Source organism: Parasteatoda tepidariorum, chromosome 10 (genome assembly GCF_982258835.1).
Source record: "Parasteatoda tepidariorum strain Cologne lab strain chromosome 10, Ptep-v5.0, whole genome shotgun sequence".
Taxonomy (NCBI): Eukaryota; Metazoa; Arthropoda; class Arachnida; order Araneae; family Theridiidae; genus Parasteatoda; species Parasteatoda tepidariorum.
Genome location: NC_141764.1, coordinates 73,089,577 through 73,106,252, shown reverse-complemented (window position 1 = coordinate 73,106,252; position 16,676 = coordinate 73,089,577). Strand labels below are relative to the sequence as shown.

The window sequence follows — 16,676 nt, the reverse complement described above, 5'->3', positions numbered from 1 at the left end:
TTTTAATAGAAGCATAAAAATGCCCGAGAATAGAATTAAAAAAAATTAAAAAGGAAAAAAAGGAATCTTTTCTGAATTCTAAGAAGACATAAGACATTAAGGTTACTTAGCTATGTTTTTATATTAAAACAGCTGCTTTCTTAATTACACCATAATGGGTAAAAAATAATTTATTTTATGAGAAAAATCTTTAAAAAAGTACAGAAGCAAATACGACCTTTAAAAAATTACGATGCAATTTATAATGAAAATGTTTAAGAATAATATAGTCAAACTTATATAGTATATTTTTTTTAGTACAGTATTTACTTACGGATAAAATACGGATTAAAGAACGGATTAAAGAAAAAGTTTACGGATAGTTATACGGATTAAAGAAAAAGTTTCAAAATTCATCAATATTTCAAAAAAGATATCTTCTATATACAGTAAATTTTAAAATAACAATAAGTTGAATATTTATTAAAAAAAATAAACATGATTATAACGTATTATTAAAATCATGATTTTAGTCATGTTCAGTATTTATCAAAGGTATTTTCAAAAAGAGCTTCAATATAAAGAAAACGTCAGAAAACTTTTATGAAAGTCTGAAATCACAGTTTCCCTTCAATACTAATTTAAGTTGTCGAGATACACAAGCATTTATGATTTATTATCACTTTCGAAAACTTTTCTCAGACTGTGAGAATTAATGATTAATATCGAAGGTAATGCTGCCATTACGTACATCTAGTTGTCAGTATAATGTCAACCCAAATAACTTAATCAGTTTTAATTCTTTTGATGTATTTTGTGTATCGTACTCTCCATCAGCCTTATATTTAAATAATTTTTGTTTAATAATTTTATAATTTTTATTTATAGAGGAATTTTAAAAAATCTTTGGGTATTCAAATTTTATATTAACTGAATAATAATATGAAAATTCAAAAAGCTAAGCTTTATCATTTTATTTTGATCTGACTTAAAATGAAATGCAGAACACATCACTTTTGAAAGACGAGGAAGGGATATAGAAATGATGGATGATAAAGCTTTATCATTATAAATTATGCACCCATTTTTATTTTTGCTGTAGGTCTGACTTAAATAAAAGAAAAATTATTTTATTATATTATATTATATATTATATATTATATACTATATATAATATATTATATATAATATATAATATATAATATATAATATATAATATATTATATATTATATATTATATATTATATATTATATATTATATATTATATATTATATTATATTATATTATATTATATTATATTATATTATATTATATTATATTATATTATATTATATTATATTATCCCCTGTATTAAATATAAAAATTTGTTAAGTGATAAAATTTGTATCGCACTTATTGAACCAGAAAATACGATAAGGAGAGATCCAAATACATTGTGCTGTTATTAACAGAAAATTAAGTTTCCCCAAAAATACACTTGTAAGTTATTTATTATTTTTAACAACCTTTATTGTTCTTTAATCTGGTGTATATAAAGGTGACGCAGCAGAATTCATTGCTTAACTTATAGAAGTTATCATAAAGAAATGTGAACAATTTTTAAGTATTTTTTATGATATTTAGTAAGCAGAGACCTATTTTAAAGTCCATTATTAACTTCCATGATTGCTGTACAATTATTTTTGTTGTTTACTGCAAAGTATATTTTTTTAATGCTCCAATTATTCACTCTAAAAGAGAAATTGTAAATATGTGTATTATTATCCGTTACAGTTAGATTTTTTATTATGTTTATTCAAAATTAAAACATTTGAACTATTATTTAACCAAAGTTACTAAATTTTTAATGGTAACAGAATTGTTTTGGTTTATAATATTATTTTAAACAACGTGATGATAAGAAAAAATTAGAATTATAAAGATATTTGAAATGATACGAAAATACTTTGTTTCAAAAAGAATAAATATCATAGCGAATTCTGATTAAATGACATAGAAACCACACTATGATATAAAATTATAATTTGCAAGCATTTGGTAATTTTGTTTCTTTCGTTTTTGTTTCTTTCATATCTTTTGTTTCTTTTAAAAACACATTAATAAAGTGTGTTTTTGAAAGAAACAATCTATATGTGTAATATTCTTCTCTTCAACAAAATTTTTAATTATGTTTATTCAAAATTAAAACTTTTAAAATATTATTTAACCAGAGTTACCAAAGATTTAATGGTAACAGAATCATATAAATAAAATTATAATTCGTATTATATTAACTATGATATAAAATTATAATTCGTGAATATTTGGTCATTTTGTTTCTTTTGTTTTTGTTCCTTTTATATCTTTTGTTTTTTTTAACGTGTTTTAAAAAGAAACAAACTAAATGTGACTTCAGTCTAATCCAAGAGAATATTGGCCTTCAATATCAAAAACACTAAATATTTCCAGACTTATTAAGGATATTTAGTTTATCAAATAATGTGAGCAGTTATACATTTATCAACAAACAATTTCCAAAGAGAAATTAAAAACAAATACTATATTTTCTTATATTTAATACTTCAACTAATGCAATCATAATAATATAATCATAATACTGTACGTAATCATAATACTATACGTGCATAATGTGTATAATACTGCAATGTAAGTAATAATACTGTACATATAAAATACGAACTGGAATTGTATATAATATGAACTGTATACATAAGAACTGTAACATGAACTTATATTTCATTAGCTTTAACACCAAAGATTTTTCATAGAAACGTGGAAGCTTTTATGTAAGCATAAAATCTCAGATTCCTTTAATATTAATTTAAGTTGTCTAAAAGCATAAACATTTATGATTTATTATCACACGCGGAAAGGTTTCTCAGAGAGTAAGGATTAATGATGAATATCGAAAATAGAAATTTTCTTCAGTACATTTAGTTGTCAAGCAAACGTCAAGCTTATTACTTTAATTTCTTTTGGTGCTTTTGAAAATCTGCTTGATTTTCAGAATATTTTAATATAAATGAAGAAAAGTAGTAAGTAAAACTGAAAGCAAGATGTTTTATAACTGAACGTGCTCAAAATATCGGTTAATTATATATCTAATTAGCAAGAAAAATATCATTTTTCATTATTTTAAAAATATTTTTCAATTATAAAACATTAAAAAGGGAAAAATTTATTTTTTCCTCGTTGTAGTTTTAAAATTTCAATACATTTTATTTATTTATTACATTTATCTGATAATTTGAAATAAATTTGTTGTCTTAACAACGCAAATGTCTTTGTAATAAAAAAAGTAGTCGTTGTAACTCCAAATTAACTATATTTATTATTAACTATTTATATTTATTATAACACTATATATTTGTTATATATTTATATTTATAACACTATACTTATATTTATACTTATATACTTATATTTATATGTATAACACTTATTTATAACACTATATGTGTTATTAAATTGCGTAATTATTAGTTTAAATAAGTTATGCTAATTAAATTATATTTTTAACTTCGAAAACATAGAGAAACATGCTTGTGTACTTAATTTCATAAAGATGGTATTAGTTGACGCCAAATTAGTACATAGTTTTTTACCTTACAAAACTTACACGTTGATGAAAACATTGTTTTATGAGTTATTTTGAACTGCAATCATAAGGTTGACAGAAATTGATAAATCTTTCCATTAAAACCGTTTATTTTAATAAAGAAGAATCGATATATGTTGTTGTTGCTGTTGGCCATTAAGGCAAACTGTGCGATTGCTCTTGTTTACCAGTGGCGCCATCTATGGCCAAAAATTCAACTTCTACCACACACATTCCATTTATAGGGTGAATCCATTAAACATACATTCATTCATCCACAGTTTGTAATTTTGACCTGAAACAGAGGAAGATCTATCTCCAATTCAGAACCCCCACAGGTATAATTTATTATAGAAACCTGGAGGACTTTGTGACCCGACAGATTTACGAGCACCAGTCACTATTTACTACACGGGGAGTCTTTGGCCAGATGAATTCGAACTCTCGTTCTAACGAGCGTGAGTCCAGTGCCTTGCCAACCAGGCTATCCCAGCCTAGCATAGATCTATAAATTTTATAAATTATTCTAAAAGGGAATAATGAGGTTTCTGCTAAAGTCATAGATTTATTTTTAATGTAATTAACGTGGAAATAAAAGAGAAGCATTGCATTATTAATGTTTAAAATTAAAATAACTCTTTAATAAAAACATTGACTTAAAAATAACTTTAAAGAATCATAATAGTATATACAAATGAAATAAACTATTTTTTAACTTTTATAAACATAGACGTTAAGAGAAACATTGCTTCATCAAGAAGTAATGTCAATAAAAAAAATTTAAAAAAACAACGTTAATAGCAAAATAATAATTACAATAAATAATAGATATTCGCTATATGGATTATTGATACCTTGCATAGTACTAAAAAAATTATGAGTAATTTTCTTTTAAAAAATTAAAACAAGAACAAAAAGAAAATACTCATACCAAAAGGCTTACATAACTTTATAAGTGTACTAATCTATAATTCATTTTGAAAATAAGTTATAAGATTTAAACAGACATTATGGGCGAAAAGCTTTTACTTACGGATTGAGCATTTATAAAAGAACATTCTTTGCTTAGCTCATTTTAAAATAATAAATACTCACATTAAAAGAGCATTTCCCGCATAATTTGTTTTGAGAGAAAATAATAAAGTTAGCTAACTTTAAGAAAAAATGGTTAAACTAATTGCTTACACATTAAAAAAAATACATTGCATTATATTTTATTTAAAAACAGAATTAATTAGGTACAAGTATAGTTAAATAATTTTAAAAGAACTTAAATTTAGACTTACAAGTAAGAATGGAGAAGGATATAAATCTTCTTAAAGATTAAATCCGTTTATTATTTCCGTATAATATTACTCATTTCTTATGAACACATTTTCCTTAGCCCGTTTATTGAAGTAGAATATTAAAATATATATATATTATGTTTTCGAGCTGGAAAAATGAAATCAATCTGTGTTTCAATACTGTGTTTTTAATTAAACATTCATGCACTACATGAAAATTAATCACGAAAAACCTTTCATTTCTTTTGCCTTCGTTTCATAAAAAATGGTTAAAACTTCTAACATTAATGATCCTTATATGGCTATCAGCGTCGATGTTGCACAACAACAAAGCCTAATGGAAATAAATGTATACATTATGTAAAAAAGGAAATCTTAATGATTCGAACGGATATTAAAGACAAAAGAAAACTGCTTCTGATTAAGAAAATTTACATTCAGAACAACAACTAATTACCTTTATAATATTAAAGCAAACGACACTAATGTTATCAATAAAGAAATTTTGTTCTAAAACGTTTTTTTTTTCGTTCAATATACCATGCAAAAAGTTACTTAAGTATTCTAAACTGCGATTGCAACAAATTATGCAAACGATCTTACAGTCACAAACTTTGTAATTATCGTTTTAAGCTTTTTAACAAAGACAATTTGAAAATTCAAACAATTCTTATTGTTGTTGGTTTAAGTCGTTTTCTTTTAAGAATATTATCTACTTGTTTAGACTTGTTTTAATTCATTTTTTCTGATTTTTTGTTTCAGATTTTGGAGTATCTTCAGGTGCTCAAGATCATGCGTCAGGTAATTTTTAAGTTACATTTTGTAAACGAAATGACAGTTGCTTGTAAATTAAAATAACCTTTTTGCTTTTCCTATTTGATACATTTTGCTGATTATATTCTAAGGTTGGCTAAACTATGATGTGTAGAAGAATATTTTTATCACAGACTCTGCCCATGCATAACTTTAGACACGTAAGCTGAAATGCATTGAACAAATAGTGCATGTTTTACGTAGGACAATGTATGCCGTTTGCAGTTTAGATAGTGCTAATATACTGCTATACAAAAGAATTAACCCTATATCGGTGTAAAAAATAAATTGAAATAAGAAGCTTTGAAATTTGCTTTTTAAAATAATATTTTTGTCTATTAATGAGCTTCAATTTATAATTTATTGCAAATAACATTATTTTTTCAAAAAATGTATTTGTAATTGTCATATATTGTTTGTAAATTTTATTAGCGAATTATTGGCAACGTAGCTTCAATAATAAATAATTAATAATGTAAAATATTTGCAAGTAATTACCATTACAAATATTATATCATGATTTCAACAGTTTTATAGCTCCTTAAAAATGATGAAACTACTGATACAATTATTCATGTTATGGATTTTTATTAGAGACTATCTATATTCCTAAATATGTCACTAACTGCATACCATAATCTGAAATGTTTCATATAAATATTTTTATGTTTTAATCTAGCACAAGATAAGGCATTAAAAGATTTCTTTTTAATATAGAAATCGAATCAAATTAATAGAAATCGAATAAAAATCGAGTAACTACAAAAAGAGAAACAGAAACAAACATGCAATAAAGAGTTTTGAATTTTAATCTCTTAAATATTATTTTTATCTCATAAAAAGTTCTCCAATTCCATGTAAATTGGAACCTATTGTTGTTACATTTATATATTATTCGTAAATTTTCATTCTAAAAACTAAGTTATACAAATAATATATAACAACATTATACATTAACTTTTATCAGTACACTGTTATTTTCGCGAAAAAATGGCTAAATAACAGTTTATTTAATTGTTATTTTATTATATTCAAACAAAACTGTCAAATCATTATAAATAAGAGGGTAATCAAACTATTAGCTGCGAGAAATACCAATTCTTAACTGTTTTCACCTAATACGGTTGAACAACCAGAATTTTATCGTATTTTTTGTATACATGGTTTCTTAACTATAAACGGTTTCAAAACAGTAAAGTTCAAAAATTCTTTTTACCGTAAACTTTACGGTTAATTGGATGGACAGATTGATAGGTTATTTTACCGTAATTTTAGAATAAAAATTCTAACAGTGTATACTAAAAAATAAAACACATACTGATAAAAATACGGATATACTGAGTTTTCATTACAGAATAGGCCTATTCATAAAATATATCTCCATATACTTTAAACAAATAAGTGGAAATGCATGGAAAAAATATTTTTATCTTTAACCAAACACACAATATGACATTTCAAGTTTCCCTTTTAATATTGCCAAAACATATGTTTGCTTTCATATCTTTAATGCATGTAAACCTCTGAGGATTTAAAATATGTGACTTGCAACAAAAAATTCCTTTTTTCATTTTCTATTATAGTTCGTATATAAGTAAAAAGATACGTCCGAAAACATGTAATATATAATTCATAAAGGGAATATGTACTTCATTGTTCGAGTACTTAAATCAAGTTAAATCTTGTTGCTTATAAATGAAACAAAACATCTTTAAATTTTAAAACTTGTTTTAAATGTAACACAATTAGAACTCTCAAAAGTCATAATATGTTTCTAATTACTTATTTTGAGAACTATTAACTAATTTAATTTTAAAAAGTTCTTAAAATTTGAGGAATTTACTTGTTTTACGAAAAACGTTTCAAGAATCAAAACATTTTAAATAGATTTACTATTCTAAAGTTACAGTTTGTTTTTTCTATATTTAATTGCAATTCATTATACATACATATTTTTTTGCTTTAGTTCAATTTAATTTTATAAAATGATAATTTATTAATAATTTATTTTAATATTTATTATTGATAATTTAATAAATAGAGAAAATTATTTATAAAATATAATCAAATTTATTTTTATTCATCTCACTGTAAGAAAGATAGCAGTATTTAGGTGCATGTTCTATCGTTAAAAAAATTAATTGTATGTGAAGCTATTTGCATAATCGTAATGCTACCAATTTGGCTGGAATTTACACCACTGTATAATTTACACTATCTTGTATCCAGAGACTTGTCAGTCACAATTTTGATATTGTTTTTATTATTAAAAAGAAAAACTCTTAATAATTTAATCAAAATGATAAAAAGTTTAAAAAAATCCTTTTTTTTATTTTTAAGCCTATAAAAGTTACAATACAATGTTTTATAAAAGTTCACTTCAATTTTAACACAATTACACTTAAATTTCAAAATACGTTTAGAAAAGAATTAAATAAAACATTTTTTAGAAATTTATGTTTTTACATTGTTATGTTTTTATAAACTTATGTTTTTGTTTTTTTTAAAATATGCTTTTTATAAATGTATGTATAAATTTGTTTTCTAAAAAAAAAGTTTTTTCTTTATAAATTAATGTTTTTTTTTAAATTTTATGTTTTTTAAAAACAATTTATGTTTTTTTTTTGTAAATTTAAAAATTTTATGTTTTTTAAAAACAATTTATGTTTTTTTGTGAATTTAAAAATTTTATGTTTTTTAAAAACAGTTCATGTTTTTTATAAATTTATGTTTTTTATAAATTTATGTTTTTTTATATAAATTTATGTTTTGAAGATTTCTCACAATGCAATTAATTGCAATTTCTCTCAAGATTTTCTTATTCAAATATGTTTGCTATTTCTAAATAAACTTTCCTCATTAATTATTTGTATCTTGGCTAACAGGAACAATAATAAACTAAATTGATTAATTCAGGAAGGAAATTTTTTTTTCTATAAATTACATTTGCCTTACTTATGAAATTACAAAAACTATTACTGGTCTAATTATATGCGTGTAATTTAAAGTATAATATCACAAAAATTTTTACATATATATTCAACACTCCAAGCATGCATGCAGTAACAGTAACGTTTGTTTAAATCCTTGCAAACCATTGTTTATTTTTACCCAAATTATCATCACCTTTATCTTTATCTGAAAAAACAGTAGCATATGCTCTATAAGAAGAGCCTAACTAAAAAATAAAAATATTTTGCATTTTTTCGAAATTTTCTTGCAAATTTATTTTTTTCAAGTCATAAGACATTAATAATTCAAAATTTTCATTTAAAATATTAGATCCCTATGATCTAACTTTTTTACCTATTATTTTCAATATCAGTCTATTTAAAAATAAAGTAACACTCATTTAAGGAGTTTTTACCCGTACAATTTAAGGATTTAAGTTTATTCCGCTATGATAGATGTATAAAAAACGATGGATAAAAATCGAGAGGGCTTTTTATTGCTTCCTAGTACAGGTCAAAATCAATATTTCATGACGACAATCTTCGTTTCAATTGACCCGTAAAAAATTTTACTCTAAGGACTTTCCCTAAACTACAGAAAACTCTAACATTCTTAACACATTTACCAAAACTCAACAATTCTCTTGATATCAATAATTCACGGGGCCAAGAGTGACCTAATAAAACATGATTGTCCGATGGTTCGCTCAGCAAATCTGATCTAGAGGAGTGAATGGGTGTGAAGAAAATATTACATATCCCCTGTATTGCCAGATACGGATTGGTATCCAGTTACGGGCCACCATGCCAACACCTCCCTTCGCTTCACTTCACCCAAGAAATTATTTATGTCGTCTGACTCCCCATCTTCTTCTCTAATAACTAAAGGGAAGAGTTTTGTCCTTTTGATGGTCGAAGACAAAGAAGGGGTGGTCAAGGGGACCTTTTCTTCATTAGCTGGAGTGCTTTTCATTATATCTAGCGGGTATGTGGGCGGAGCTTCTCCCCCTTTTTCTCGGAGGACCCCTCTTCCATCATATCCAGAGAACAATTTCATGAAGATAGTCGTCTTGCCTCCCCACAAACTTCTACGCCCAATGAAACAAAACGAAATGGAACTGTCAGCATGACTGTGTGGATATTTTTCTTAGAAGGAATTATTCCTGTGGCTGTTCTGTTAGAATAACTTCCTTTGCCCTTTTTAATTTGGTCTATGTAATACAGAGACCCATTGCTGAGAAGGGTTATTTTTCATGCATGTGTAACAGAAAATGCTTCTTTTATGCCAAATTGCGCCTGAATTTGGTTTCTTATAGTGGCTTCTCTTAATAAAAGCAGCTATTATTCATTCTTAGTCAAATTATATTTGCACACATTACCGTTGGAGTTTTTTATCGCTGGTATTTACATTCAGAGATAGGACAAAACACTTCATTTTCGTACTTTCATTCAGGAAATGGAAGTGCAGACGAGATATTCCCTTCCAGTTCCCCTGAGAGTTACACAATCTTGCATAATTTTCGACTCTTCAGATCGTTCCAAATGGTTCTTCTATTTTATTTTTGAGGTATGATTTCAAATAAAAAGCTCAACCATTCTCATTTACGTCAAAAACCAACATCTTTGTTGAAGCTATAAAATGTACTTAGATTTTGTATCTTGTTTAGGCATCGCAAACTTAGCTGCCACTTGAAACACGTGTTGTAGCAGAGACTAAAACTTTCTGGTGAAACTGTAGTAGTACAATTTTGATTTACATTCTTCGCTGTTTTTAGTTTGCTTTTTCGAATAGCACATCTTATTTTGAGTAGTTTTTAAGAAAACTTTGTTCTTAAATATGTAACAAAATATGGCTGTTGGCATCCACGTTTTTTTAAAAAGCAGTTTCTTTACATTATATTTAGACAATGAAAATAACAATTTGTTTTGTTACATTTTATTTAATCCTATTACAATGACAGTTTTCATTTTCATTTCAAAAAATGAAATCAAACTCTAACCTTGAAAAATCTCATTCATTTTTAATTAATACGAAATGATATTAATTATATATTGTTTCATTTTTTAAATTTGTATTTATTGACATATAAACATTTTAAACGAATAGTGTTATTTTATGAAATTGTCTAAACTAAAACCATTTTAACACGTTGACTTGAGCACATGTTTACAGTGAAATCTTCTTCAGGCCACGAGTACCGCTGTACGAAACATATTCTGCAAAAGTACTCCCACCGGTATTTTAATAATGCGAGTCTCTGGTAGTCCCAAGAATAATGGTATCATGTCTGCTTATTTCTGCCCGTTGCTTTGAATCTGTTTCTCATATCCCCACTTTACCCGATCAGTTTAAATCTTTGCCGAGTAAAGAGGAGTATAACTTAAAATGTTTACCCTAATTCATTGAAATTTCGAAAATAAAAATGAAAAACTTATCTCCTAATCAGTCAAATAGCAATGAACAAGAAAGCTTTTACGAGGCTCACAATAATTTTCTTGATAAATCATATTTATATTACTTCTAAAACAATTCAATAGTTCTGTTACTTCAAACTTTGCAGTCACACGAATAGTCAACGTGTTAAATAAACTCCTCACATGAAATAATGTAATTGGTACTAATTGATATGAAATCTTTTATGAAAGATTCCAACTTACACCATGTAATAAGAAATCTTGATACAAATGCGCCTAAATGGGTATTAAATGGCATACAATCTTCATGCAAAACAATCTAATTGATACTAAATAATATGAAATCTTCATACAAAATAGTCAAATTTATACAATATGCTACGTCCGCAAAAGTGAAACTCAAAACCGAACACATTTTAGTGCTTAAAATTACGCTCCAAAGTATTTGTTAGAGCATTTTTTAAACTTCGTTACAGTTTTCTCTTGAATTGATGATGGTGTCACATAATGAGCATCCAAGCGATTTAACATCACCAACACTGAAAAAAATAAACATCGTTCATAAAGTCACGGGAAAAAAAAGAAAAAGGAAAGGAACTAAATAATAGAGCTGTTGATCTTTTCAAAACTGAAGCCAGCGAAATTGATCTGTAGCTCTGCCATTAAAAACCGCTGAAGACATTCATTAATAATATCCGAATCACTAAAATTCAATGTATCGGCGAAACGGGGAGACACAGAAGAAAAAAAAGTAAACACAGATTAAATATAGACATTCGACTTAATCATGGCGCGACAAAAAAGGAAAACAAATAGTTGCATTCGACACTAAAAGGTATTGGAGGAAAAATATGTCTTCTGTCAGGAGCCATTTATCCCTGTCCCCGGCAAAAAAAGAATGTCATGAAATTTTAGAAAATAACCGAGTCTGTGCAAAATTGCTTTTATCCGATATTTTAACTGGTCTATTGATAAAACGTCAGAGGTTTTCAAATATTTTTTTTCTGTTTAACTACATAGCGGGCTTGTAAACATGAAATAAATTGTTGTCGTCAGCGAAAAAGTTTTTGAGGGAAAACCAGAACAATTTGTTCGATATTTCAAAATGTTCTGTTCTTTTTTCGATTTCGTTCCTTCCAATTTTTATATAACTTCAGCTTTTTAGCAGAACAACTGAATCTAAATTGCCAAATTATATGATATTTTTAGGACAAATATATTTTTGAATAAGCTGTCATAAATGTGGAATTTGCATTTGAGAAATAGATGGTTACCGAGATTTCAAAACGAATTAGGTTTAAAAAATCCTAGTTCGCTTAGGAGTGCATCGCATCGTATTTACTTATAAAATTGATTTTGAAAAATAAAGTACATCCTTTTTTATATGAAATTCTCGGAAACTAAAAAAAGAAATCATTAGATTATTTAAATTTCCCCTTATTTTGAAAATAAATCTTGTAAAATAAAAGAAAAATGTGTCATTGATCAATTTATTTTCGAAGGCATGTCTGCGATTACGTTTATCGAAAGTGTATTTGGTTGCGCTTTCAGAAATATAAACCATTTTTAATTAAAAAAAATAAAGAATTGCACATATGAATGATTGATCTAATAATAGAAAAAAAATCTATAAATGATGCACATGCCAATTTATAGATTATTTTTTTAATTAAAGTCCATGTTGTTTCAAAATATGAAAAACCAATTTCTCATATTTCAGCTTTTAATTAAATCAAAAATAATAAATTATGAAATTTTTGAACAAAAATATTTTTTTGAAAAAGCTATCATAAATATGTAATTCATATTTATGTAATTTGTATTTATGTAATTTATATTTATGTAATTTACATTTATGTAATCGATGTTTACCAAGATATAAAATATTTCAAAACGTATTAGGTTCAACAAATGTTTCGGGTTATTAGAAACATTCAAAATTTTAAAAAATGTGTGTCTCCAGATTTAATTATAAAATTGATTTTAGAAATTATCTAAAATATATACGATCAGCCTGCTTCCTATTTTCTAATTCTCTGCTTCCTGCTTCCTATTTTCTGCTAAATTTCCTAAAAAATAATTAAATTTTTCAAGTTTTGAAATAAATTTTGAGGTATGTAAATGGTAAAAGTGTTATTGATCAATTCACTTTAAAATACGACCTTGCGTTTACGCTTATAAGATGTTTATTCGAACTACTCTTTCAAATCTGCTTCAATGTGTTTTCAATGTGCTTTTTATTGAGGACCACTTATCGATAGACCACTTACTTTCACAATAATCAATATCTTTTTTTAGTTTCAGGCTTCAAAATATAATTGTTTCTTATTTTCTAATAAAAAAAATATTAATTAAGCTCTATACGCTATTTTTTATCCAAATTAACAAAAAAACTCTATTATTGTGAAGTTTTATAAAAAAGTTTTAAATTATTATAGATCATAAACTCACTTATTTTAGAGTATTGAATTAACTTTTTTTTATTTTTAAAATAAATTTTAATAATTTAACCTTCTATTTTGTGGTGAAAATGGGATTTGAATGCATTGTAGTATTTTGCATTGAAAAAATGAGGACTAAATGTTACACAATCTTACATAAGCATAAGTATATAATTAATATACACTATAAATACTACACTATCTTACGTAAGCATAAGTTTATAGTTAATATACACTATAACATGGATGGCGAACCAATGGCATGCGTGCCATTTATGGCACGTGACACAATATTTTGGGCACCCTACCGATCGCAATTGTTATTGCACTATGAATTGTTATAACACAAATGTTATTACACTATGAAGCATATGCAACAATTAAATTAAAATTAACAAAAACAAACAAAATAATAAACAATTATTAATAAAAAAAATATCAATTAATGCTAAAAAAACAATTAATAACAATAAAAAACAAGTTAACAAGTTACAAGTAACTAGCAAAAAAAATTAACAGTCTTGCTTAAACTAACATCTTAGTACCTAATATAAGTTATTTGTCATCTAATCTGCAGCAACAGAAGTCACACTGATTAGATGTTACTTTAAGTTGAATTACGCCTATAACTGAGAGATTGCAAAATGTTTTTTTTTATGTAAATAAAGAGTTTTGAGTTGATAGTATTTAGTATTATTATTTTCCCAATAATCACGAAGTTAAAATTATTTGACAGCACGTCTACGATATCATTAAACAATTTTTTAGAAAAAATGGTACATTGGTGTATAAAGGTTCGCCACCCCTGCACTATAATATACACTAATTATTGATACTGGGTTACAGTTTAAGTTAAAGTGAATTAAAAATTTTATATGTATTGAGTATCATCAAACTTCGACAATATAGCAGTGTGGGGATGTGGAAGATTTAGCAACATTGTTCATGATCTTTATCTCTTAAAAACATTCGATGAAATAAATCCACGAAACTAAATCGAAATCGCTTAATTTTTTATTGAAACCTTTTCATAGTTATAAAAAAAACTAAAGTTAAAATAAATAGTTACACCGAAAATATTATGAATACATGAAAATTCATTTCATTTAGCACGAAAATTAAAAACAAAAGCATGAATTTCACAAATTAATAGTGTTCAAAAATATAAATGTGAGAGTGAAATAATTTTTATTTTTTTATCAAAATAAAGGCTAAAGTTATTAAAATAAAGAATACAAAAAAATTAAACAAATGGACCCTCATTTACATTTCATTATGTAATAAGCCTTTCACTGCTCTTAATTGCTCTTTTGTTTTTAAATAGAGATTTTAGTTTGAATGATAATTTATGTTTCAGAAAATATCACTGTATTGAGTTAAAAAAATTAAAAATAAGACTGTCTGAAAGTTTGAAAATTATATTTTTAAAAATCTTTTGCTTTCGATTTTGTTTACCATATTTTTTTTAATGTTTCAAAATATCAGTAGGAGTTATGAAGTAAGGAGAAAAATTTATGGTATAATTTATGCAAGTATTTCAATTCGGTGCAATTAGAAGGGAAGATGCGTGTAAGCGGAAAAATTACCGACAATGAGATAAGAAACCTTTTCGGAAACAAAAAAGATAAAATATTAAAAACTATTTGAAAATGTTTATGCAATCTTAAATCATTTTCATTTATTTAATATTATTATTTATTCCATACATTTGGGAAATATATAATGTGGAATTTCGCATTCATATGTTGCAAACAAAAAATGCCAATAAAATTATTTTTTACAAACATTTTGCGCTTCATAAAATGAAGTGAATATGAAAGAATATTTGCAAAAGTTAGAAAACTGAAATTCGCATGAGGAGAAAAAATAAATATCAATGACAAATTGAGAAAGCAAAGAATGGAAACGTTACGGAAATATAAAAATGAAAACTGCTTGAAAAATTTTAAGCGATTTCCAAACTTCAATTGCACACATCTAGCGACAAATAATACTTCGTTAATATTCATTTCATCCTAATTAACATTCATTTAGTCTAAAAAAACTTATGAAACTATTCCTTCTTAATAAAACTTAATCTTCTTTAGTGATCTTATGATATTATTGGCAAATTCCAAGTCATGACTATCAAGCCATTAGCTCTCGAGCTCTTCAATACTTTATTTCGACATTTTTGACCTTCTGAACAAGGGCAATTTCTAAGTGCTTTGCACTTGTCCAGGTGATCAGCATTGAGAACCTGTCTAAAGTCACATAAACACAAAGAACAGTCTATAACTTTAAAACTCAATGCTAAGCAAATGTGGTTAAAAATTATTAGCATTTTGGAAATTGCTTGGACAAGCCTCCGTAGTTCAGGCCCAATGTGGTTTTCCCAGGTTCGAATCCCAGCGACGGCTGGTAATTTTGAATGCTGCATCCGGCTCCCACCGACCACAGTGCTGTCGTAAAATATACCCAGTTATAGATGGAATCGTGTCTTAAAGTCCCCTTGCTAATGGGACTTTGATGGATTAAGAATGGCAGGTTTTCGTAGTTTTCCTTTCTATGTAACGCAAATGTGGATTAGTTCTATGAAAAAACCCTTGTTCACTGGGTCGGGTGAAAAATTATAAAGCTACGGAATTGGACTTTCGTAGTCGTAAACTGAAGATTGGATCGGCTGTTCAACGCTGGTAATACAATAAAAAATTGTTTGAACAATTAAACACTAAACTGAATGTGGAATTTCAAATATGTATTCTTGTATTTGTTATTATATTTCTCAATTATATTATTTGTCTTAAAATTAATTGATATAAATAAATTAATTGTATAAATAAATTGAAAACTACTGGATGATTTGTGCAGGTTTCTTCAACTAAATTTTATTTAAATAGAATTGAAATATATTTTAAGTCTTAGTAAATTATAACTGCACACTTAGAAAATTGAAACGGACAAAAAAGAACTGAAATCTTTCCTTGTGTAATTTTAAGTATTACCAGCAGAATTTATTTTACTTATAGGGGAATTCAATAAAACGCTTTTAACTTAATTTGTTTTTCAAGCTATTCTTCAGCAAAAAATATTTTAAATTTGAAAATTCCAAGCAAAAACGAATTTATTTGTTGCTTAAATTCACAATAAATTTCAAAGAAACTATTTATTAACAAACGGTTCTAAAAACGTACCAACTCAAAAAAAATAATA

At 25.9% G+C, this 16,676-nt stretch overlaps 1 protein-coding gene across 3 annotated transcripts in view; it reads left to right on the top strand.

The window, feature by feature from the left end:
• LOC107453302 (suppressor of lurcher protein 1) overlaps positions 1 to 16,676 on the top strand; it is a 1,096,374-nt gene that overhangs the window by 1,020,827 nt on the left and 58,871 nt on the right. For all 3 annotated transcript variants that reach the window (XM_071184104.2, XM_071184106.2, XM_071184105.2), the window contains exon 11: positions 5,627 to 5,665. In XM_071184104.2, the coding sequence (XP_071040205.1) occupies positions 5,627 to 5,665 (39 nt within the window). The remainder of the gene's footprint in view (positions 1 to 5,626; positions 5,666 to 16,676) is intronic.